We start from the raw sequence: 26,512 nt of genomic DNA, 5'->3' as shown, positions 1-26,512 counted from the left end.
CGCCTTCGGGCCCTGTGGAGTTGGTTGGGCGCCCTAGGTCTTCAAAGCCGGGGTCTTAGGCCCTACCCCAGAGGGCTTCTGTGGATGGATCCGAATCAATGCCGGTCGATCTCATTTGACCTTCCCTGACGTCGATCCCGTGGACAACACTCCCAGCGCCTACTGTGCCCCTGACATCGACCCCATCTTCATCCCCGAAGTGAACAGTCGGACCAATGTCGGTTACGATGCCGGAAGGGACTTTTACCACTCTGTTCATTCCTGGTGTTCCTTGTGGGCCCGAAGGTGACTAAGATGATTGGAAGGGGCTGCTGGACCCATTAACTGACCAGCTAGAAGAGGCAGACACTCACCAGCTAGAAAAGCCAGGCTGGCAAATGGACCTGAGTAATGCCAGTGGTCTTGAAACTTCCAATGACACTGCCTTGCTTTCTCCCTCTACTGTTGCTATGGAGGAGGGAGCTTCCTATGCTGTGGTGATGAGGAGGTCCTGGGCCTCCCTATGCTGGCAGTCAGGACTAGCCTCCTGACAACGGTGCTTCAGCCTGAGTCTTCCACCACCAAACCCCTTTTGCGGTTAAATGAGGCCCTTAGACACCCTTCTGAGCATTTGGTCCAAGCACCTGTGGATAGGACGTTCGCTGTCCACCACTGCCCCAGGCGACCCAGCGTTCCTGATGCAACATCCCTCCCCTAAGAGCTTAATTGTCTAAACCTAATCTTCAAAAGAAGCATTCCATTTGGCTCCTCCAGACAGTTGCTTAGCTAAGGGGGGCAGGTCTGGCTTTGGCGGCACTGTTTTAGGGGACAGCGGAGGTGAGCAAGTAGTCTGTTGAATACCACCAGCCCGCCACCCCTTCCCCCCCAGAACAAGTCATCCGTTGACCACCAGATGCTCCACCCTTCTCTCTCAAGCAGTTGCAGACTGGAGAGACGCAGTCAAATTCACCATCCAATGTAGACTGGATACCATCGACTCACTGGACAAAACGATTGCCACGTCAGTAGCTCTTAGATGCTACGCCTGGTTGAGAACTTCTGGTTTCTCGGGGGATGTCCAATCTTCTTTGATGGACATGCCCTTTGATGTCACTCCTCTTTTCGGCGACAAGGCAGACTCAACGCTTGAGCGATTCAAGGTTTCTCGAGCTACAGCCAGATCCTTGGGCCTCACTGCTACCTCCCGTCCACCTCAGTCTGCCTTTCGTCCCTTTTGTGGCTATGGAAGGGGCATCCAGCCACGACATACCCAGCCACCAAATCACGCAAGCTGTCCAGCCTCTGCGTGGCGGTGGACGTCTGACCGAGCATCCTCGTCGGTTAGCACCCTGAACTAATCCAGACAACCCTCCAAAGGGGTTTTAGTGGTCTTAGACCACTTTAGAATGCTCTCTAAGTGGATAGCTGTGGAGAGCACTGTTCAGGCTTAGTCCAAAAGGAGTGCTAAGAAGCTTGTTTTACCAGTACTAATCATATAGTGTAGGTTAAGTGGAAAAGGATCACACAGTGTAGTTATAGAAATATTTATTATAAACGCACACTAACACATTGGTAAATCTCGTACACGGAGATATGATCACAATACACACAATACTTCAATAGTAGAACAGGTAAGTAGCACAAAAATACAGTGGTCTCCAGGGGAAGACCAAACCATATGTTAAAGTGGAATTTGAACTGCGACTGAAGTCTCGACTATACCCAGAAGTCTTAGAAGAGCCCAAGGAAACACCCAAGGTCAGGACCTAGGAACCCCACAGAGGTTGTGTGCAGAGTGGAAAAACAGCCTCGTACTCAATGAAAGTCAACGGGGAAGTCAGTTGCAGTTTTCAAGAAGGACCCCTCCTAGAGGACCCTGAAGAAATCCTCTTGAAGAAGGGTTGGAAAGACAACCCCACCTGCGGATACCCCGGAAACCAGGATACCTCCCCCAGGGAAGCCAAGTGCATAAGGTGCAAAGTGACTTTGGAGACCGCCATAGATCACAATGAAAGACTTCAGTTTAGATGCCGCTAGCGAAGAAGGTTGAAAGAGTTCGGTGTAATCCAAGGGTGGATTCTTGAAGAGGCAGTTCTGCAAGCAGAGGGGACAGAGTCTATGCCACGCAGGAGTGACCAGGAAGCACGGAAGACCAATGACTGCCTATGACTGAAGATGCCGGAGAGTTGACTATGACCTTGTCGCTACAGCTGTGCGGACCAGGCGACGCTGTGGAAGACCAGGAGCCATTCACGAGCTGCCCCACGTTGAAAGTCGAGAACCAGGGTTGGATGTCCAGCGGGAGCACCAACAAGCCTTGGCAGCAGCAACAGACGTGGAACACAAACGTGCAGTGTCCGGATCAGCAAGGGACTCACCAAGTGCAGGAGGGTCATAGCAGGCCCTGAGCAACAACGGGAGCCCACTGTAGCTAAAGAAGACACTCAAGAAGGGAACACAGTCCAAAGGCCCAGGAGTCACAAGAGGACCTCGAGCAGCTCACCAATGATGTAGGCCCATGATGCAGAGGTTGTGGTGAGGACAAAGATCTTGGTAGGAAGAGATGCTGGAGGCTGAAGCTTCTTGAAGCCCGAAGATCTCTGGTGAAGAGTCAACAAGCCTTGGCGACGACAAATCGAAGCAGCGCACAGGGATGCTGTTCCAACGGTTCCGACAAGGGATACTGGCCTCAAACTCGGTGAGAAGACAGTGCAGGGCTCGAGAGAGTTGCAGAACCACCACCTGTGTTGCCGTGCCTTTTGAAGTCCGGATGACGTCGGGAGCAGCGGACCGGTCAGCTTAGTTGCAGTGTCTGCAGTTGCAGGGGAGTGACTCCCTCACTCCAAGGATGATTACTTCAGGTATCTTGAATGCCCATAGGCCTGGAGAAGAACCTGGTTGAAGCACAGGCACAGACGACGCAGAAGACTGGTAGGACGGCGAGACCATGAGCAGCAGGACTCTTCCAGCTGCAGTCTCTATTCCCAAAGCAAAGTCCAGCTAGGTGCCCAGACGATTGAAGGTGAAGTTGTTTCGGATCTGAATCTCGCCCACGACGAATCTGAAGAGCCACCCACAGGTACGCCCTTAAGTACCCAGATGAGGGGCAGCGCAGAGGGGAGGATACTCCTTTGTCTAGTTTCACACCAGAGCAAGAGCCAACGGCTCCCTGAACTGGTTCCAAGTGGAGTATACAGGAGGGGCACCAAATGTGCCCCCAGCTCAGTATGTCCTGTCTGGGAGGTGGTTGCACCTCCCTGGTACAGGAAACCTATTGTTCTACCTTCCCCTGCTCTAGCTTGGCTCAGCAGCAGAAGGGCAGAAATGTGTCTTAGGTCAGTAGCAGTTCTAGCTTACTGTTAGATCCTGAAAGGCTGGTACCAAGACTACAGGGGGTCTCCCTACTGGAATCAGTGTTGGGATAGGATTCCAACATGTTTGATACCAAACATGACCTGTGTCTGGGCCGACAATATAAAGTTCGACATGTAGTAATTGACTTGATGTCTACTATATGTATAACATGACTGACAAACTGGAGAATCGACTCCTGGGTGTGTAGGAGGTGTCCTGCTCATGCTGGACACCCTCACACTTATAACCAAGCGCCCTGCCTTAAGGATTGAAAGGCCTACCTTAGGGGTGCATTTTAGGATTTAACTGTAGTGACCTCAGATATAAGTAAACTTATATCTGTTGTCGGTGGTGCTGGCACCAGCTTACACAGGCTGCAATGGTAGGCCTGTAGTCACAGTTTGAGTGGACTCTCATTGGTGGTATAATACATGCTGCAGCTCATGGAAGACCCCTGGTGTACCTATGCCCTGGGCAACTTAGTACCATATCATAGAGATTTAAAAGGGTACACCAGTAGCCAATCTGGAAGGTGCCAAAGTACTTACCATATTCCAACTTAGGGCGAGAGCACAGTGATTGGGGTCCTTATTAGCAGGATCCAGTCAGACTAGTCAGAGAACAGAATGACACCATCAAAAAAAATGGGGGTAACCGTGAAAGCATATCCTAAAATTCCTACAAATGGTTTCAGTCTTCCCCCATCTCGACGACTAGCTGTTGAAGGTGGGCTCACCCCAGGCTGTCGTCTCCCACCTTCAGACTATGGCATACCTCCTGCACTCACTGTGGTTCACTTTCACCGTGCCGAAGTCACAACTGACTCCCTCTCAGACGCTTCCTTTTATCATAGCCATTCTGGACACAGTGCAGTTTTGGGCCTGTCCTCCCGAGCAGCGAGTCCGGGATATTCAGGCTACGATACTGATGTTTCTACCTCTATCCCGGATTTTGGTGAGATTGACTCTGAGGCTGCTGGGCCTCTTTGCCTCCTGCATTCTGCTGGTGGATCATGCCGGATGGCATATGCAGACTCTCCAGTGGGACCTACATTTCCTGTGGGCGCAGCATCAGGGGAATCAACCTGACTACATCCAGATCTCTGCACACCAACTGCAGTGGTGGCTAACAAACCAAGATTGGGTCAGAGGCAGATCCAATGGTGGTGACAGATGCGTCACTCTTGGGATCGGACGGCCATTTGGGAGAGGCGGAGATCAGAGGTGTCTAGTCTCTGGCGTAGTCCAGTCTCCATATCAATCTTCTGGAGCTCGAGGCAATCAGACTGGCACTAAAGGCATCCTGCCACTCAAGAGGAAAGTGGTGTAGGTGTTCACAGACAACACCACCGCCATGTAGTACTACAACAATCGGGGTGTGGTTGTGGTCCCTTTGTCTGGAGGCTCTCTGCTTCTGGACATGGTTGGAACATCAGGGCATAACCCTGGTAGTTCAACACCTGGCGGGCTCTCTAAACGCGAGAATTGACTAACTCTGCCCTCGGTGCCAGGTCGATCACAAATGGCGTCTCCATCTGAAGGTGGCGCAAGGTCTCTTTCAGCAGTGGGGAGAGTCTTCGTTAGATCTGTTCACCTCAGAAGAGAGCGTGCAGTGTCAGCAGTATTGCACGTTGGAGTTTCCAAGGCGGTGATCGATCAGCAACGCTTTTTGTCATGAGTGAAGTTTTGGCCTCCTGTACGCTTTTCCGCCTGTACCCCTTCTGCCCTGAGTGCTCAAGAAGATCAAGCATGACCGGGCTCAAGATATTCTTGTAGCTCCAGATTGGGAGCAAAGGGTCTGGTACTCCGGCCTACTGAGCATGGCCATCGATCCTCCAATGACTCCCCCCTTCGGCAGGATATTCTTTCGCAGCAGCAGGCGATGGTTCTTCAACCGAACCTGTCCAGTCTCCACCTCCTTGCATGGAGATAGTTGACAGCTTTCGACCTTCCGCCCAACGTCTGTGATGTTATTTTGGCAGCCAGGCGTCCCTCCACTAAAATGGTGTACGCCTGTAGATGGAACACATTTGTGGCGTGGTGCACAGCAAAGGCTGATGATCCCTTTTCTGCTCCTATTTCAGAGGTCCTCCTATATACTTTCTTTGGCCCAGCAGGGTTCTTCATTGGCCACACTTAAAAGGCTACCTTGCAGCTATTACTGCTTTTCTACGCCCTCCAGATCAGCCTTCTTTTTTTAAGTCTCCCAATGTTTCTAGGCTCTTTAAAGGCCTTACTCATTTGTTTCCTCCAGCTCCCTTCATATTGCCCCAATGGGATGTAAATTTGCTTTTAACCTTGTGTGCTTTCTACAAGCCCCTTCATAATTGTCCTCTCAAGCTGCTGACTCTAAAAACTGCTTTTCTTTTGCTGTCACCTCTGCTCATAGGGTTAGTGAGCTTCAGGCTGTGTCTTCAAATCAGATTCTGGTTCAAACAGAGAATGTGTTCAGAATGCGCAAGCAGACACCCTTAGCAGGACTTCAAGAGAACTATGCGCGGATCCCAAACAAGAAACTGCTGAATGTAATGTTCTACAATTGGACTTTCCACAGCTGTAACACCTCTTTGCACATGCAACAATAACTGTCCAAACTGCACCTCTAGGTACTATCAACCAGGAACGAATGAGAATTTCCTTTTGATCAACTGGTCTAGTAAGTTTATGTACTGATTTTCATAAAATCCCCTGATGCCATAAATACTCGGTAAACTAACATACTCCCATGCCAAGAAACTTTTTTCACTGTACCAGAGTTGCTAGAACAGTGGTTGTTCACTGGTCTGCTTCTCAGAGCAACCTCACAAGTGGCTTGTGTGAAGACAGGATCTGCTTCACCATTTGTCACACAAGGTGTCCTATACCGCATCCCAGCCTTTCTTCACTAGGCTCAAGACTGCATAGACATTCTGAAAGAATATAAACGCCTGTGCTAGGTTTTCTATGCATTGAAATGGAAGAGATTCTGTATTTCGTGCCTACAAAGATAACATAGCAGCATGTCAGGAAGTGTGAGAAAGTGGGTTTCTGGTGCAGTAACCCTTCCCCTTTTTTTTTTGTTGCCAGACTACTGATGCTCATTGACTTGATGTGCTCTGGGGCCATGCCAATCAGGACCCCAGGGCCTGTGTTCTTTCCCCAAAACAAAACCCAATTGGCATCTCTGGCCACATGTCAGCCCCTGGTAAATGGTACCATAGGTACCCAGGGCACTGTGACCAGAGAAGGCCCCTAAGGACTGCAGCACTTATTGTGCCACCCTCAGAGGCCCTGTACCCTGACACACACTGCCTTTGCAGGCTGGGTGTCTAGGTGCAGAACCAAACAAAGAGTCGACATCGCACACATCTGTGTGCCATGTCCACAAACCACTGCCCTGGCATACATCAGTCACCCCTCTAGCTGGGTGCCCTATGCCAGTGGTGAGGATGAGGGTACAGGTACATGAGCCCTGTACTCCTACAGTGCCCAAGTCCATTCTGGGGCACTGTAAGTACAGTGCTGCCATTAGGAGTATGTGGTGCTGGGAGTTTCATTACGAACTCCACAGCACCATAATGGCTACATGGAAGACTGGGAAGTTTGGTATCCAACTTCTCAGCACATTAAACCCACACTGATGCCAGTGTGGGATTTAATGTAATATGCACCACAGAGGGCATCTTAGAGATGCCCCCTGAAAAACGACCAACTACCAGTGACCTGACTGAGTGGCTGCACAGGCTGCCACCACCAGACATGTTTCTGGACCCCTGGGTCGAGAGCCTGCTGCTCTCTGGCGCCTGAAACAATGCACATCCTGGGACGAGGTGCCAAGCCTCCTCCCCCAGGAAGGGCAGGGTTCACGAAGGAGAAGCTTCAAAGGCATGCCGCCTTTGTGAGTCTCTCCAGACCATTTGCTGCTTTCAGAAACTGGTCCCCACTGGTTCTACCCCCCACTTTGGGCGGGAGAACCGGCGGGAAAAACAAGTGAGGAAGAGAGGTGTGCCCACCTCTGCCAACTCAACTCCTAAGGTGGGGGAGGCGAGGTGAAGCACAACCTCGGGTCCCCGCCATCTTGAGGATGGGGACCCAGCCAACCAGGGACAGGCTCCGCCCCCCTCCCACTGGAGAGTGGCAGAATAGGAGGTGTACCCACCCCAGGGAAGGGACCCATTGGTCCCTGTCTTTTACCTACCTGTAATGCCCCTAAATGTAGTATTTAGGGGCATTAACCTAAGAAGAAAAAGGACGAAAGAAGACGCCCAGAGGGGACTGCAGAGAACAACTGACTTGGCCCCAGCCCTACCGGCCCGTCTGCAGTTTCCAGAGATCCTGCGCCAACAATAGTCTTATCCTGCAGCTAGCAACCTCCAGAACCCCTGGGAGGACTGACTGCCTTCAACAAAGACCGGATCTCTAGTGAACTGCAGCCCCGATCAAAAGAAACTCCGAAAACAAATTCTGAGCCTGCTGAGAACAAAGAAAGCGGACGCCTGGAACAACCACTGCAACTGTCGCCAGCGGCCTGAGTTAGAGTGGCTCACTGGTCCCAGCGAGGTCCCCCAGTGCTCCATAGTCGGAGTCCACCGTGGGTTGACCCCTCCAGGAATCCCCGACGTCGCCTGCAGCCTCTGCACAGAGAACCCCCAACCGCGAGTGACCCAGTAAGGTGAAATCCAACCTCAAAAGACACCCCTGCATCCAGCCGCCCTGCGCCCTGGAGAAAAGAACGCAAGGTGTACCTACGTCCCCGAACCCTCCAACTTACCTGCCCAGCTGTTGGTTCCTCCCTGAAGTCTTCCCGGACCTAACCTGCAGCTGAAAACCAAAACCGAAAATCTCCATTGAAATCAACAGGGCACCCGACCTCAAAACGGCACCCTGCACCCGGCTGCCCTAGTGCCGCTGAGGGTGCACCTTTGGTGCTAACTTGGTCCCCAACTTGCCCTGAGCTTAACCCTAGGAGCTTTGCTCCCACAACCCAGTGGCATGCTTGCCAGCCGCCACCAACCGGAGCCGCCCTATCCTCCTTAGGATAACATTGGGCATCAATACTCTGCACCCGGCCGCCCTTGTGCCACTGGGGGTGCAACAACAGTGCATCACTGACCCTGGGAGACTCCTAGGTCTAACCCCAGAACCTTAACTCAAAAGACCGATTACTTGCCTCGAGACCGATAACTCACTTTTCCTCATAGGATAACATTGACACTTTTTCTCCCAAAAAGTTTCGAAGTGTCGGCTTTTGAAAACTAAGAGTATTCCTTAAAAATCGCACAAATAACCTAACCAAACTTTCTCAACTGTTTGTAGGAAAGGTCCCAGTACTGAACCCAGGTGTCCAGCACTGAGTAAGAAAAGTAACTAAAAAGTAACTTGTGAATTGAATTTCCTTCCATAGGATAACATTGGGGGTTCTTTGTGAAAAAGTTTGTGTCAACTTTTGAAATGCAATAATTTTCTTTACAAATCATACCTTTAACCAAAACGCATTTACTCACCTGTTTTCAGGAAATGTCCCAGGGCTGAATCTAGGATCCAGTCCTGTGGTTGGAAAAGTAATCTGAAAAGTAATTAACTGCATTTTACTTGAAAAGCCCATTCAGTTGAATGTACTATTCCTGCAATGTGTTGCAATCTGCTTTCTTAAACCTGTAATCAAAACCAATACCAGTTGTACTGCAATTCTGAACTGTGTTCAAACAACACAATCACTACTGCAAAGTATTTATATGCTTACCTGTACCAGGCTTAATTGGTGGTTCTAGAAATAAAACAGTATATTTTTTTATACAAAACAATTGGCCTAGAGTTCAGTTCTTGAGTGTGTGAGACAATTTGCTGACTGGGTGTGAACATCAAATGCTTTACACTGTCCTCTGATACTGCCTTACTACTCGACCAAGCTACCACTTTAGAGAGTAAGGTTCTATCTAACTTTAACCTCTGCCAAACCTCTGGAGACTCTTGGACTCTATACACACTGTACCTCACTTTGGTGCAGTATATATAGAGCCAGTTTCTTACAGGAAGTGGCAGTATTGTTTGCTTTATCTGCTCTCCGTGTCTAAGTCAGAACTACAAAGCTCACCTCTAAAGGTACACCACATAGCTGTTTCTTCTTACAAAAAAATCTTTCAAAAACCTCATTTTTCAGGGTACCTGATGGACCAGGAATGTCACCTGCATGACATACATTTGTTTCCCCTAACCATGTCTGAACTTCATACCTGGGATCCTAGTTTTTTTTATTTTGGTCATTCCACGTGCTAATCCTGTACCCGCATTGGCCAAGGCCTAATCTAATGACAATGCTAGACTCTGGACCTAAACCTGAACCGAAAGGAGCACACCAAGGGCATCCTCATCTGGGCAGAGAACTACTTTCTCTGCCACAGGTTTTGAGCCTGAAGTGTGATGGTCGTTACAACAAACAAATGATGGACGGAATGCTGACAATGCATACATTCTCCCCCAGTCAAGAGATCTGGGTTAAATCCATCGTTCTGGTGATGGTGGCAGTACACTGCGTTAGTGAATTATGACAGGCTTTTTACCTGTGAGATATGAGCACCTACTGGCCCAATCATCTAAAGGTCTGCTGCTCAAGATCACCCTACCAGATTCCTGAATGTGACGTCCTGTGTGTTATGCATGCAAGCATGCCAAAAGCAGTTGTGTACCGTGCAGGAGTGTTGCAGGCCTGCTAGTTCCATTTTGAAAGCTTGAACCAGAGTACAAGATTGGAGGGGGGGTCCTTTCCTTCTGACTGTTTTTTTTGCATCTCCTAGGGGGAGCACCAGGCATTCTTGTGAAGAAAGAGTAGACCGGCTTTCCTTAGAGGTGTCTGGACCCTACCTGATGCATGGGGCTGGAAATTAATCTGATTACAGCTGTCATTTGGTGAACGGCAGGGGGAACAGGGTAAGGCTTGCAGTATCGGTTGATAGAGAAGGGAGTCCTTTGAAGGGGCACAGCTGCTTGTGTCGCTTCCTGACTTCTTTGAGGAGGGCTGGTAAATAACTGGGTGCAGTCTGCTATCACTGCTTTGTACTTTTCTGTGGTGGGCTCCATCTGGAGACCGTTCTACCAGCAGAGCATCCTGGCTGATAGTGGCCAGGCCTGATCAGATTACTTGGAAGAGGAGCTGCCCCAATCTGGTTCCAAACAGCAGACCTGTATTGTACATTCTCCATCTGCAAAAGCAGTAAAAAGATGATTTCTCAAAACCCATATTTGGTGTTGTTTTAGTCTCTCTACTGAGGAGTGGGTACTATGCAGAGTACTTGGGGATTACGAAACAGCCAAGTTGGTGTCACACTGATAGCCAACTCCCCGAGGTGAGAAAACATCACCTGGAGTCCAGTCTGAGTAAGGAATTGCTGACAGTCCTGGGTGCCAAGATATTCTGCTTTGAGTGATGAGGGGAAGGTCTAACCGTGCAGGAGGAGTGGATCACTGAAGGGACTGCTGCAATTGATTCTGGTGTAGGGTCGGGCATTTCGATCATCGTGACATGTACCTTTCTGAGTCTCTATGCCCCTGGAGTGGTGTGCCTGTGTGGTAGGCTGACTGAAACTGGGAGATCTCCGGCATGTTGACCCTTGTGCCCCATAAGTGGACAGTGTGACTGTGACACTGCTGAAATTGGACTGTAGTACTGCTATAATGCCAAGTGTGTCATTGGGTGAAGATGAGTCCTGAAGACTAAATGACCTTCGAGGTACCCAGGGGGGTGCCTTGTGAAGATTTGAGGTCTTCTCCTCTAGGCCGAAGTTGAGGCCTGGCTTCTGCTGTGCCAAAGAACCATCATCCGCGGCCAGGGGCCAGCACTCCCAAGAATAACCACCAAGTACTAACCAGAAGACCAGAGCATGCCAAGAACTGCTGCAGCTGCCCCGAATAGGACTCAGCTCCTGCTGTGTCCTTGCAAACAACATGCTGTGTGGCTAGCTGCTGTACGGCCTGAAGGGGACTGCTGCATGCTGCCAGGAGGCCCCTGCCTGCTGCTGGTGAGAACTAGCTGCAGCAGGAAGAGTGAACACAAATATGCACTTCACCTGGACTACTGCATACTGCTGCAGACTCCCATTGCTACTGGTGAAGATCCTCCTCCTGCGAGAAGGCCAAACGCAGGTCTGCTTGCAGCCACGGACTGGTAACAGACTGAGATGGCAAAGTGTGACACAGACTTGGTAACCTAAACTTGGTGAGAGACTGATCGGGCTGGGCACTTTTGGGTGGTTGTGGGGAGGGTGTTAAGCTAGACACATTAGGCGGAGGTGCTAGCATGAGCAGCACCCACCAGTTTACATGATTGACACCAAGTCTGCTATAAGGGAGGGACCACTAGGACGAAGTGATGGTCTAGTCTGCAGAGGTCTCTAAGAGCACCAAGCATCTCATCCAGGAATCGTGTTTGTGCATAATTAAATGTGTAGTGACTTTCTGTTTTTGTATAATAAAAGTACTTGACCTTTCCCACAAAGAGGAGCACTGGGTTGTTCATTGTTTTTATTGCACTGCTGGGGTAGTGGTATTGATTCTTGAACCTGCGTACCCTCCCCGCTGACTTCCCTGAGAAACAGGACTGCTCACCTACGCTACCACTGAGTCAAGTGTGAAAATGGTTGTACTTGGCCTAGTTCACAGAGCCATAAGAGGGCTGTCCCTGAACAGAGTGACCATTCGATCCTTAATGATTTACCAGATGGCATTAAAGTGTTTTTTTTCTTCCTCGAAATTAATTGTAGTCCTTTCTACGTTAATGAGTCATCCCTTTGAGCCTTTTCACAAGGCCGGTTTACTGCTTTTATATTGTAAAATAGCTGTTCGAGGCATTTGAGCTGCAAATCACACACTTAGGATAGTAGATCGCCATCTGGTGTTGGGCTTGGATGCTTGCAGGTTGTTGTTGTCTTGGGAAGAAGTCTTTGGTCACGAGATAGGTGACTCCTCCCTTGGACTACAGTGCGCATGGGCATCCACTCCATCCTCAGATTGTTTTTTTCCGCCATTGGGTTCGGATGTAACTTTTCCACTCTGGTAGAAAACTTCAAAAACAAGCTTTCGAAGCAAAAAACTTTTACAAAACTACATCGAGGCACCTTCACTCGACATCGAATTCATCAGACCGGTTCCGGACGTCGACGCGGGCGATTGGACCTATCCGCGCCGTGAGGCCTACGGCTCATGGAAAGGACGCCGTTTAAAAAAGGCCCCCAGTGTGGAGCAAAATTCCCACACAGTGACCATCATAATGTCTGCAACCTGTGCCTCTCGCCGGAACACAATGAGTCCAGCTGTCCAGCCTGCACGGCATTTCGATCCAAAAAGACCAATCCGGATCGAAGAGCTCAACGCCATATCATGGCACACAGACCAGCCCCGGAACCAGATAACATCTTCGATGAGGGTCTCGATGTCCCGGAAGAAGATTCCGAGGAACTTCAAATTATCTCAGAAGCAGACGACTCAGACGACCCCATTACTCCGGGGCAACGCGTGAGTAACACTGCCCCTACCCCAACCCCTCCAAAACCAAGGGCATTGGTCAAGTCTTCGCCAGCTGGCCCCAGTCGAGACCGAAAACACCCTTCTGAAGCCCTGCCTTCTGGCCCGGCTCCGAAGAAACACAAGCCTTCCACTGGCTCGGCCCGAGCAAACCACTTATCATTGTGCCACCGGCACCTTCGGCACCGAAGACACAAGACCTCTCTGCACCGAAACTGGCTCCGGCACCGAAAACACCGAGGCCCATAGACAAGCCGGCACCGAAAGCTCCCAAGCTCAAAGACTCAACTTCGGCGCCGAAACCTTCATCGGCGCCGAAACCTTCACCGTGCCGAAACCTTCATCGGCGCCGAAACCTTCATCGGCGCCGAAACCTTCATCGGCGCCGAAACCTTCATCGGCGCCGAAACCTTCATCGGCGCCGAAACCTTCATCGGCACCGAAACCTTCATCGGCACCGAAACCACCGGCTAAGGACTATAATACACCTCCTAAAGCCAAAGACTCTACCGATCACCCAAAACCTCGATCGGAACCGAAAAAATCGGCGCCAAAGTCTGTTCCTCAACACCAAGAACTTTTCCACCCAGATCCAACACAAAAAAGGATCTATATTAATCCAAAACCTGGACATGTCACTGCTGTACCTTGTAGGAAACGGAAACCGGATACAACACCTGCCCCAGTTCCTATAAAGAAGGACTCAGCAACATCACCTCTCCTGCTCCACCTCCTACCCCACCCCCTCTGCCTACACCACCATTACCTCTACCATCTCCATCACATACACCACCCCCACAGGATGATGATGATGACCTAGGAGGAGGGGGTGATCCTGATGATCTTAATAATCCGTTCACAAACCCAGATACTGTACCATTGGACGACTGGGCATACCCTCTACCAGATATGCCTGACCCTACACCATATCCCTCCAAACCATCACCTCCAGATGACCACCTGGGGTTTGGACAACTAGTACACAGAGCAGCACTTTATCATGGCGTCACCATGCACTCCGATGCACCTGAGGAAGACTTCCTCTTAGACACTTTTGAACAGTCTCAGAAGTCGGTTCAAATTTTAGCCATGATTAAAGGGGTCATAAAACACGCCACAGAAGTATTTAAAGACCCCGTACGGGCCACGGTACTCAACCCAAGAATTGAGAAAAAATATAGACCTGCCCCAGAAAATCCTTGTTACATCAAAGGGCAGCTCCCTCTGGATTCCCTGGTCGTTTCCAACGCAAGGAAACGTGCCAACTCCCAAACTACGGGAGATACACCGCCCCCGACAAGGAATCCAAACTATTAGAGGCATCGGGCAAAAGAGTAGCCGCACAAGCCGCTAATCATTGCCGTATCGCCAACACCCAAGCCCTATTAGCACGCTACATCTATGATCAGTTAGAAGACCTGATACAACACCTACCTGACCAATACAAGGCCCAGGCAAATGACCTTATACAAGAGGGAAAACTTATCTCAAATGCCTCAATTAAATGTGCACTTGACGCCGCAGATACTGCCTCTAGGGCAATAAACACAAGTGTACTCCTTAATCGCCATGCATGGCTACGCATTTCAGGCTTTAAGCCAGAAGTACAAACTACTATACTTAGCCAACCATTTAATCAAGAACAACTGTTTGGACCAGCAGTAGACACTGTTCTTGAGAAAATGAAAAAAGACACAGACTGCTAAATCCATGGGAGCATTGCAGTCTCCACAACCACATGGCACCTTTCGACGCTCCTTCTACAGGGGAGCCTCCAAAAACATTGGAGCAGACACCTCCTCCACATTCAAACCCTCTACACAAACATCCCCCAGAAGAGGATATTTTAGAGGAGGATATAGAGGAAACAACACCAAGGGACGAGGTCGAGGCAGTACCAACACTCGTACCTCTCCCGCCACAAAACAGTGACTTTCCTCCACTCCCCCCAGACCATTCCACTCCAGTCGGGGGAAGACTCAAACAGTTCTTACCTGTCTGGAACTCCATCACAACAGACAAGTGGGTAAGACAAATTATCCAGTATGGTTACTGCCTGGAACTCACCACTACACCCCCACACATTCTACCCAAGCAACGCTATATGTCACCAGACCATCTTACGCTCCTCAAACAAGAAGTGCTCTCATTGCTTCAAAAACATGCAATAGAACCAGTTCCCTTACAACATCAGGGTACAGGGGTATACTCACTGTACTTCCTAATCCCCAAAAAGGACGAGACGCTCAGACCAATACTGGACCTCAGACTCCTAAATCAGTACATAAACTCAGATCATTTCCATATGATCACGCTTCAACAAGTACTCCCACTACTACAACAAGGCGATTTCCTTGCCACATTAGACCTCAAGGACGCCTATTTTCACATCCCCATGCATCCTGCTCACAGGAAGTATCTAAGATTTGTGGTGGACGGACAACACTATTAGTTTACAGTCCTTCCATTCGGGGTAACAACTGCGCCCAGAGTATTCACCAAATGCTTAGCAGTAGTAGCAGTGCATCTCAGGAGACAACAAATTCATGTCTTCCCATATCTATACGATTGGCTCATAAAAGCCAATTAATTCAACAAGTGCATCCTACACACTCACCAAACTATTCAAATCTTACACAACTTGGGATTCACAATAAACTATCCCAAATCTCATCTCCAACCCTCCCACATACATCAATATCTGGGAGCCACCATAAATACCTCCAAAGCACTAGCATATCCCAGTCCAGCCAGGATAGCCAAAATACAAGCTCTGATCGCAAAATTTCAAACCCAACACTCTCTTCCAGCAAGAGTGTTTATGCAACTCATAGGCATGATGGCGTCATGCATCTTCATTGTGCCTTATGAAAGACTTCAAATGCGTCCCTTGCAAGAATGTCTAGCACGTCAGTGGAATCAGGCTCACGGACAACTGGCAGATCTGGTGTTGGTGGACAGCCGCGCACATCGCTCTCTAAAATGGTGGAACACCATAAACCTGTCCAAAGGCCGGCCGTTATTAGAGCCTCTGCCACAAATAGTGCTGACAACCGACGCATCTCTCACAGGATGGGGAGCCCATCTCCTAACACACACCACTCAGGGCACATGGCCACTCAACAGAAAGGGCTCCATATCAATTACCTGGAGCTACTGGCAGTATTCCCAGCACTAAAATCATTCCAATTACATCTCCAGAACAAAACTGTCCTCATCCGGACAGACAACATGACAGCCGTGTATTACATACAAAAACAAGGAGGCACACATTCTCTCCAGCTGTCCCAGCTCGCACAGAAGATTTGGAGATGGGCCATTCCCCAGAACATATACATGCTAGCAGAACACCTTCCAGGAGTTCACAATCAGATTGCCGACCTGTTGAGTCGACAAACTCAACAGATCCACGAATGGGAACTACACCCACAAGTCCTACTCCCATTCTTCCAAAAATGGGGCCAACCAGACATAGACCTGTTCGCCGCACACAAACGCAAAATGCCCAACCTTCGCCGCCAGGTTTCCTCACCCACAGTCGAAGGGCAATGCAATATGGATGAACTGGTCAGGCAGATTTGCGTACGCTTTTCCGCCTCTCCCACTCATTCCATTCGTGGTACGCAAACTCAGGCAACAGTCTCTAAAGCTGATACTAATAGCTCCCACATGGGCGCGTCAACCCTGGTTCACAACACTGCTGGAACTCTCTAGTTCCACACCAAAAACTGCGCCTCTCCCCGTCCTTATTAACCCAGAACCATGGAGAAATGACACCCAGATCCACATCAACTGAACCTAGCGATCTGGCTCCTGAAGTCCTAGAGTTCGGTTACCTCAACCTACCACCAGACTGCATGTATATTATAAAAGAGGCCAGTCAACCTACTACTAGAGCCTGCTACGCTGCAAAATGGAAAAGATTTGCCATTTACTGCACTAACAATGATATACGTCCACTGGATGCATCCATCCAGAACATCATTTGCTACTTACTACACTTGCAAAGATGTAATTTAGCGTACTCATTCATACGTCTTCACCTAGCAGCATTAGCAGCCTACTTACAAAATCGACAACACTTGTCATTATTTAAAGTACCAGCGATCAAAGCCTTCATGGAAGGTCTTAAAAGGATTATTCCTCCCAGATTACCACCCTCTCCAGTGTGGAACCTAAATATTGTTCTCACAAGGCTTATGGGTCCCCCATTTGAACCTCTGCATAAATGCGAACTACAGTTCCTTACATGGAAACTTACAGTTCCTTATTGCTATCACATCGCTTAGAAGGGTAAGTGAGATCCAGGCTTTAACCATACAAGAACCATTCCTACAGCTACACCGTAACAAAGTGGTTCTTAGAACAAATCCTAAATTCCTACCCAAAGTCATTTCTCGGTTCCATCGTAACCAATCAGTCGAGCTACCAGTGTTCTTCCCAAATCCAGACTCTGTAGCTGAAAGAGCTCTTCATACCTTAGACATTAAAAGAGCCCTGCTTTATTACAATGATAGAACCAAATGTTTTCGCAAAACTAAACAATTGTTTGTTGCTTTCTCTCCACCACATAAAGGCAACCCCATTTCCAAATCCAGAATAGCCAGGTGGATAGTTAAATGTATCCAAATATGCTACCACAAGGCTAAACGCACTCTAACAGTTCCCCCTAGAGCGCATTCCACATGCAAAATAGTGGCTTCCATGGCATTCCTAGGAAACATTCCCTTAGAAGATATTTGTATGGCAGCCACATGGTCTACGACACACACCTTCACTAAACACTACTGTGTTGACGTGCAAGCCAAACAAGCTTCTGTGGGTCAGGCTGTCCTTAAAACTTTATTCCAAACTGCTGCAACTGATACAGGTGACCACCGCTAGGGGAGACACTGCTATATAGTCTATCCTAAGTGTGTGATCTGCAGCTCATATGCCTCGAACGGAATATGCTACTTACCAGTATGCATCTGTTCTTGGCATGTAGAGCTGCAGAGCCACACACGCCCACCCACCTCCCCTGGACCTGTATCTGTTCCAGCATCGTCTTACTTGGACATTACACATGGACATCCTTTCTTTATTTTTACAAACTCCATCATTTCCCATCATGGTGAAAAACAATCTGAGGATGCAGTGGATGCCCATGCGCACTGTAGTCCAAGGGATGTGTCACCTATCTTGTGACCAAAGACTTCTTCCGAAGACAACAACAACCTGCAAGCATCCGAGCCCAACACCAGATGGCGATACACTATCCTAAGTGTGTGGCTCTGCAGATCTACATGCCAAGAACAGATGCATACTGGTAAGTAGCATATTCCTTATAGTAGCAGTCACCTTGGTGCATAGTGAAATCTCTGCCTTATGCTGTCCTGAACTGCATACAGTTTGCTTCAAGAACAAAGTGGTTATTAGACCACGTGCTGTCTCAATAGGGTGGTATCAGATTTCTACTTAAATCGGACCATTATTTTGAAAGAAAGATCTCGAAATAATGGTCTTGTGTCTCCAGCAAACAAATCTCTACTGTCTCCAGCAAACAAATCTCTACATGATCTGGGTATTGGAGTGTTGATATTTTACAGGAGGCTAACACAGGTTAAGCCACATAAAAACAATTCATTTTAAGATGTATAGTTTCTTGCATTCTTCTTTGCTATAATGGAAACTTATAGAAGATTAGGCCTTTTCATAGGAGGTAAAACTGCTAGGACTGCTCTGCTACGGTACATCCCCATTATGGAGATCTGTAAAACACCCAGCTGATAGTCCACACTTTCATGAGTCATTGATGTCTTGATCAAGACTCTGAGAATAGTGTACAGGTAGGGCAGCCTTCCTTGAGACATATATTGGGCTATTGCGTTATTCTGTTCAGTGACTATGACTATTGATGGAAGTCTCCTGCTGGAAATAGTAGTTACTACACAAGATTCTACATATTAGTCAAAATTTGAATTGCCCTAATTGCCACAGTTGAACGATGATGGGGTACTTGAGGATGTTATTCTTCAAGGGAGCAGTGTCAGCTCCCAGTCTTAAAGCTGTGGTCTGTTAGCTTGCATTGTACTTGTGTGATTTCATGTTCTTATTATTTAAAAAGGATTATTGAAAGCGTTGTTTCTGGATACAGCTTCATTAGTTTTGACCCCTTTCATTAACGTTTGACTGTTTAATAAAAAAATAAAAAAAATGTGGCCAAAACTACTTTTACATAGGTACCTAAAGTAGTCTTTATTTTTCAAATTCTTTTATCTTTTATTTTTATTTTTTACATATTTGAATGTATATTGAAATTCCTTCTCTTCAGTGCTTGTGACATTAAGGGATTTACCTGGAAAAGGACTAGGATTACATGTAAGTGACTTCCTTTTATGTTCTTGTGATGTGGAGCGCTTTGCTTTGTTGTACAGATTTATTTGATCTGTTCAGTTTGAGGGTCAGTTGAAATGTAGCAGCCTTTAATAGTGACAATTCTTCTTTACATACAGGGAAATTGCAGACAGTTGCTGAAAAAGAAGTTAAAGGAGCTGTCTACTCTATGGTTGAATTCAACGGGAAACTCCTGGCCAGCATCAACAGCACTGTAAGGGATTGCTTTGATAGTATATAGTGAGCAAAGCGTGGTGAAAAAGTCTTTGGGTACTTTTAGTACTTGTTTGGGTTGCATCTTGTGTTTTTGGGAGTTGACTTTATCTTTATTGTAACCTTTTAGGTCAAGCTTCATTTGTGCATCATTATCTCGGATTGCTTCTTAGAGCCTGATATTGGTGGAAGAGATTAACTTTGTTAGACTGTCATTTCTTGTATAGCATTTCTTGTAGCAAGGGGGTCTCCAAATAATTTGCCAAAATATCTTTAACCTAATGGGATATGATGCAAAATATATCTTGAACTTGAGTACCCTTGCATAGAATACCAAACCTTTTAGAACGATGTTGGCGTTGGGTTTAATGAATAATGGTTGGCTACTTTAATTATCACTTCCAGAACTCCATTTGTGGATTGCCTCAATGTTGTCTGTGCTATTCAAGAGGATACATGCAGGCTCCTTTGTTATAGAATTGGAATGTTTCATAAACCTAACACAGATGGTGTTTGTAAAAATCTTTAGAAGACTCCAGTATTTGAACTATCACAAACCGGTTGTAGCAGTTGACCCACATTCTTACTGAGTGCCCTGTGTGAGGAACAACCATCCGATGCTCTTCTGCACCACCACCGCACACCCATTCCCAGCCCCCAGTCCCAAAGGTACAATTCTTAGAACCATCCCATAGTTCTCTGCTGCATAACAGTTTGAAAAGAAGGGCAGCACTGGCACCTGTCTATTTCACCTATCCTTTCACAAACCTACACCATTCTGCAAATATTTCTACTCCGTGCTCCGATCTAAATTGGCAAGCCTTGGAAGTATGTAAAGCAGAACTACCACAATCACCCCTGTCCCTAGCTACCTTCTTCAGATCTTGAAAGGTGAAGACTGCTGCTGGTTAACTTCCAGTTTTTGAGCAGGAACTCTTCAAACCTAATTCCTGTGCTTGGCCCTCCTGCGCTCATGTTTGGGGCCCAGCACTTTTTTCTGTAAAAGATTTTGATTCAGATCAAGAGAGAAAAACACAAAAGGGAGGAAGAAAGATGGAAAAAGAGTGAGAAAAGCGAGAGAGCAAGGATGAAAATGGACTTGTAAAATTGAGTTATGAGGTTAGGAAAATCTGGTGGTGGATTAAAATAAGCTTAAGGTGGAATCAATACTACGCATCCTTGGTGTTCGACACCCCTACCTTCAATAGCACTGGTTGCGGGCTTCTGAACAAAACATTAGCCCAGCACTTCTTCTTTTACAAAACAAGCACTGATGTTCTTCACCACTGAATTCCACCAGTGCAACAATCCACCTCAGTTATTCGTCTCTCAGGAAAATTGGATTTGATGATATAAGTCCTTAATTAAGCTAAACATGGCTCATCATCCACAACTGGAGAACAATGGGAAGAGATTCAGTATTGCCCATGTATTCGTTAGCTTGTCTTCCCTGTTTTTTAAAATTATTTTCAGTGCCTTGAATGATGAGGTGCAGCAGCAGTTTAATTCTGGCAGTCAGGGCTAAAACACAGGAGTTTCTAATAGTTTATCCTGGCCTGCACTGGGGCTTCCATGCAGAAGGCCATGGCTTTCCAGTCTCTGTAGAGAAAAACAACTTTATACCCTAGACTGTCAGCTGGTACATCCTCTTCTCTGTTTTTTAACCCACATTCCAAAAGGGGATGAGTGAAGGAACATTGAGCCTTTCTTTAACACTCACCAAAGAATTTATGACTCCCTAGAGGCAGTATCTTCCCTTCGTTGCTGGGGAATTAAACCACTCCAGTGGAAGATTGCTTTACCTTCACTAGAAACAAATCAACATTTCAGTGCCTCACATAAACTCTAAAAATTCCTACACCATCACAGCACCTCTGCCACAGTCAGTTAACAAAGAATCTCTGGAAGATGTGGAGAGTTTCTTCCTCTGTGGAAATGACCGGATAGTTCTACTCCTGTATTTTTATGCAGTTATTTTCTGATTTTATATTGAACTGACATAGCAAGGAGCATAGAGTGCTTTTCAGATATAAACCAGAGTCACAAGTAATTGACATGTTCGAGGCATGTGGGCTGCTGAATTCATATCTGTGCATAGATCGCCGCCTAGTGTTGGGTCCGGATGTTTGCACGTTGTTGTCCTGGAAGAGTCTTCGAAGTATCCTGGGATAGGTGACTCCTCCCCTGGACTACAGTGCGCATGGGCATCCTCTCCATCCTCAGATTGTTTTTTTCCGCCATTGGGTTCGGATGTGCTTATCTTGACTCAAGTTAGGAAAAACTTTTTACAGGCCAAAAGGCCTTTAGTTCGCGTCGGTACTGTTCCCGATCGGTATCGATAGTTATTTGTTAGTTTACTAACTTCCAGAAACCAACTTTTTCGCATCATACCCGACATCGACGATGGAATCGAGGACGCCCTTCAAGCGGTGCCCTGTATGCAATGCGAAATATCCCCATGTCGACGTCCACCCGGTGTGCAACAAATGCCTGTCACCGGATCACGACGAGTCCACATGTATGGCCTGTGCCCGATTCCGATCCAAGAAGACTCTCCGGAATCGTCGAGCAGCGAGGCTCGAAGCGCAGCAAGCGGCACCGGCCCCGACTGACATCTTCAACGCCGAGGACGAAGATGTGCAAGACGTGGAGAACCTACCCTCCAGCCCCGCTTCCGAACACGACTCCGGATCGGAAGACGTCGAAGAACAACTCTTCCACAGAGACGAAGCCGACACCGAGGTAGGAGACTACAATGAGGCCTTAGGGGCCGAAGAGAGTAGCTCCGGTGACGAGCAAGGCCTACCCGAACAGACTTTGGATATCCCAGTGCGTCAGTCTGTGGCTCCGGTCGAGGGATCGCCTTCGGGCCTTACCCAAGACCTATCCCGCATCCATTCGGCCCCGCCCTCTGGCCCGGCCTCGGACATTAAGCGGCAGCCTATACTACCCAAAACGGCTGGTTTCCCTTCATCGAAACCGAAAGCCGTCTCGGTTCAGCAGAAACCGAAACTGAAAGTCACACTGGTCGGATCGAAGCCCACCACGCCTTCGACGCCAGCCAAACCCGTCGGCACCGACCGCACCAAAAGGGACTTCGGTGCCTAGCTTGCAGCAGCCGACGTCAGCGCCGACGCACGGAAAAAGACCATCGGTACCGCCAAGCCGCCTCGGCTCCCGGCACCGAAACAATCGGCTCCGACCACAAAGGTCAAAATGGCTGCTGGATCTCACACCACTTCCAAAACAGCACCAAAGGCACAATCATCATCGACGCCGTCGACAGCTACTACCTCTCCTCGACTCGATGACCCCGTGGCACCAAAAACGTCCACGCCTGCCTCAACGGAACCGGTCGGCGCCAAAGAACCGTCAGCGTTCCAGGTGCGGCAAGTTTCAGCATCCTTGCAACGCATCAAAGATAAGGCGGCCCTCCAGGACACATCGAGCTCCGAGCCGAAAAAGGCTCAAAAAGCTTCTCCGGCACCGGCCAACATCACTTTTGGCCTGCCACCATCCACGGCGCCAAAACTGTTCGAAATCAGAACACGTGTCACCCACACCAGGATCACACCTGCAGAACACTCTCCTACGGAGACGTCGCCTTCACACATCATCGATGCCGCAACAGGCAGAATGATGCTTCACAAGAGGAGGTTAACTTCTGAGCCAGCTTTGGACTCCTACCGGATCCCACTAAAGAAAAAGCTGCCAGTGGATTCGGAACCACTTCTTTACGAGCCTCTCCATGCCTCTTACCAAGATCCACAGTCCTTCTCTCCGACACACTCCGACACAGACGTTTTGGAGGACTACATGGGTGACCACGTCCCCTACCCCGGAGATATGGACCCTCAAGGCCAACAGGACCCTGACCAAGCTTGGGATGACCCTGTAGACTCGGGTGCACCTATGGATACACAGGACCCGCAACTCTATGGAGCAAAAACGTCTCCCACAGAGGACACTGCCGCATTCAACGCCCTCATTGAAAGTGCTGCGGCCAATCATGGTGTTCAACTCCACTCTGACACCATCGAGGACGATTTTCTCATGGACACTTTCGCATCCTCAGAAAAACATGTTAAAACTCTACCCATGTTGAAAGGTGTCCTCAAACCAGCAAAGGACATTTTCAAAGAACCCACCAGGGCCAGAGTAATAAACCCCAGAATCGGCAAAAAATATAGGTCAGCGCCTGGGGATCCTACCTATATTAGAGGACAGTTGCCTCTAGATTCCATAGTAGTCTCGAATGCTCGTAAACGGGCGCACTCGCAGACGACTGGGGATGCCCCTCCCCCGGACAAAGAGTCCAAGGTGTTAGAGACCTCCGGCAAACGGGTTGCGGCCCAAGCAGCTAACATATGGCGTATTGCCAATACTCAAGCGCTCCTGGCTCGCTACGACCGAGCGCATTATGACACACTAGAAACATTACTACAACATCTCCCTGACCAATACAAAGAGGGAGCAGAGATCCTCATCAGAGAGGGACAACTCCTCACAAACGCATCCATCAAGTGTGCACTGGATGCCGCAGATACAGCTGCCAGAGCCATAAACACTAGCGTCATGTTACGACGACCCGCCTGGTTACGAATCTCCGGATTCAAACCTGAGGTGCAAAATAACATCCTCAACCAGCCGGTCAACCCAGACTACTTATTCGGGCCAGAGGTTGACACCACACTAGAAAAAATAAAAAAGGACACAGACACTGCAAAGTCCATGGGGGCTCTCCAAACGCAGACCTTTCGGAGTGGCTCCTTTCGTCGCCCCGGTAATAGAGGAGCAGGTAGAGGACAGGGGTCACAGCAAACCTACAACAAGGGCAACACCCAAAGTACCTACGATAAAAACACCAGGGGTGGATATCGTGGTTCAAGCACAAAGGCCAGAGGACGCGGATACGGCAATACCAGATACGTCTCCCAAGAACAAACAGTGACGCCCTCTCCCTTCCTCCCGACCACACAACACCTGTCGGGGGAAGGTTGCAAAAGTTCCTCGACACGTGGAACTCCATCACCACGGACAGGTGGGTCAAAGATATTATCAAACACGGTTAATGCCTAGAATTAACCTCTACTCCACCCACAATACCCCCAAAACACCGTCCTATGTCCTCCGAGCACTTAGCGCTATTACAGCAGGAAGTGCTAAGCTTGATGCAAAAAGGCGCAATAGAGGTCGTACCCGTCCACGAGCAAGGTACAGGGGTGTACTCCCTGTACTTTTTAATACCAAAAAAGGACGGGTCACTCAGACCTATACTAGACCTGAGACCCCTCAACCGCTATATTCTTTCGGAGCATTTCCACATGCTCACCCTGCAACAAGTCCTCCCACTGCTCAAACAGGGAGACTTCCTGGCCACACTAGACCTCAAAGATGCGTATTTCCACATACCCATTCACCCATCACACAGAAAATATCTCAGGTTCACTATTCAAGGGCAGCATTACCAATTCAAGGTTCTTCCCTTCGGCGTCACAACAGCACCCAGAGTTTTCACAAAGTGCCTAGCTACTGTGGCGGCACATCTACGGAGGCAGCACATACACGTCTACCCTTACCTGGACGACTGGCTTGTTCAAGCAAAGTCAGCCCAGCAATGTGCCAGCCACATGTCCCGCACCATTCACCTCCTTCACAGTCTGGGGTTCTCACTAAATTACCCAAAATCCCATCTCCAACCCGCACACGTACAACAGTACCTAGGTGCGACCATAGACACTCTGGCGGCCACAGCTCAGCCAAATTTAGTGAGAATCAACAGCATGCAAATGCTGATTTCCAAGTTCAAACCACAACACTCCCTTCCCGCGCGAGTGTTCATGCAGTTGATAGGCATGATGGCCTCCTGCATTTTCATCGTCCCACACGCGAGACTACATATGCGCCCGCTTCAGGAGTGCTTAGCACGTCAATGGAACCAGGCTCACGGACAACTAAAAGACCTAGTGTTGGTGAGCGGTCGGGCATACAACTCTGTGCATTGGTGGAATCCACAAAACCTTTGCAAGGGCCGACCGTTCCAAGAGCCTGTTCCACAGATAATACTGACAGCGGACGCGTCTCTCCAGGGATGGGGAGCTCATGTACTCAACTACACAGTGCAGGGACTATGGACAACACAACAAAAGAAGATGCACATCAACCTTCTAGAACTGATTGCAATCTTCCTGGCTATGAAAGCATTCAAAGTACACTTGTGCAACAAAGTCGTGTTGATCCGGACGGACAACATGACCGCCATGTACTACATACAGAAGCAGGGAGGAACACACTCTCCACAGTTGTCCCATCTGGCTCAGAGCATGTGGAAGTGGGCCATTCAGAGGAACATGTTCCTCATGGCGGAACACCTCCCCGGCAAGGACAACCAGATGGCGGATCTGCTCAGCAGACACAGCCACCAGATGCACGAGTGGGAGTTACACCCATCAGTACTCCAACCGTACTGCCAGCAAAGGGATCATCCAGAGATAGACCTATTCGCCACAAGCGAAAACGCAAAATACCAAAGCTTTGCCGCCAGGTTCCCACATCCACAGTCGCAGGGCAATGCGATATGGATGAACTGGTCCGGCAGATTTGCGTACGCTTTTCCCCCAGCACCGTTGATACCGCTGGTGGCTCGCAAACTCAGACAACACTCACTGACACTCGTCCTGGTTGCTCCAACGTGGGCACGCCAGCCATGGTACACCACTTTTCTTGAACTTTCCGTGGTGCCGCATCAAAGGCTGCGGATCAAACCCGCGCATTTGACGCAGAACCATGGAGAGATTCAGCACCCAGATCCGCAACAGCTGAACCTGGCAATCTGGCTCCTGAAGTCCTAGAGTTTGGCTACCTAAACCTGCCACCTGACTGTATGGACATCATTAAGGAAGCTAGAAGACCCACTACCAGAGCCTGCTATGCAGCTAAATGGAAAAGATTCGTCATCTATTGCAATAATAATGACATTAACCCGCTAGACGCATCCATCCAAAACATAATTTGTTACCTCTTACACCTATACCGATGCAATCTGGCGTACACCTCGATACGTGTCCATTTGACTGCAATATCAGCCTATCTCCAGA

General features: G+C 48.6%; 1 protein-coding gene across 1 annotated transcript in view; it reads left to right on the top strand.

The window, feature by feature from the left end:
• DDB1 (damage specific DNA binding protein 1) overlaps positions 1-26,512 on the top strand; it is a 990,203-nt gene that overhangs the window by 765,134 nt on the left and 198,557 nt on the right. Inside the window, exon 21 of the mRNA XM_085648506.1 lies at positions 19,322-19,416. Within this exon, the coding sequence (XP_085504632.1) occupies positions 19,322-19,416 (95 nt within the window). The remainder of the gene's footprint in view (positions 1-19,321; positions 19,417-26,512) is intronic.

This window comes from Triturus cristatus, chromosome 3_2 (genome assembly GCF_964204655.1).
Source record: "Triturus cristatus chromosome 3_2, aTriCri1.1, whole genome shotgun sequence".
NCBI lineage: Eukaryota > Metazoa > Chordata > Amphibia > Caudata > Salamandridae > Triturus > Triturus cristatus.
Note: the sequence above shows the minus strand (reverse complement) of the source record. Positions and strands in the feature narration are given on the sequence as shown.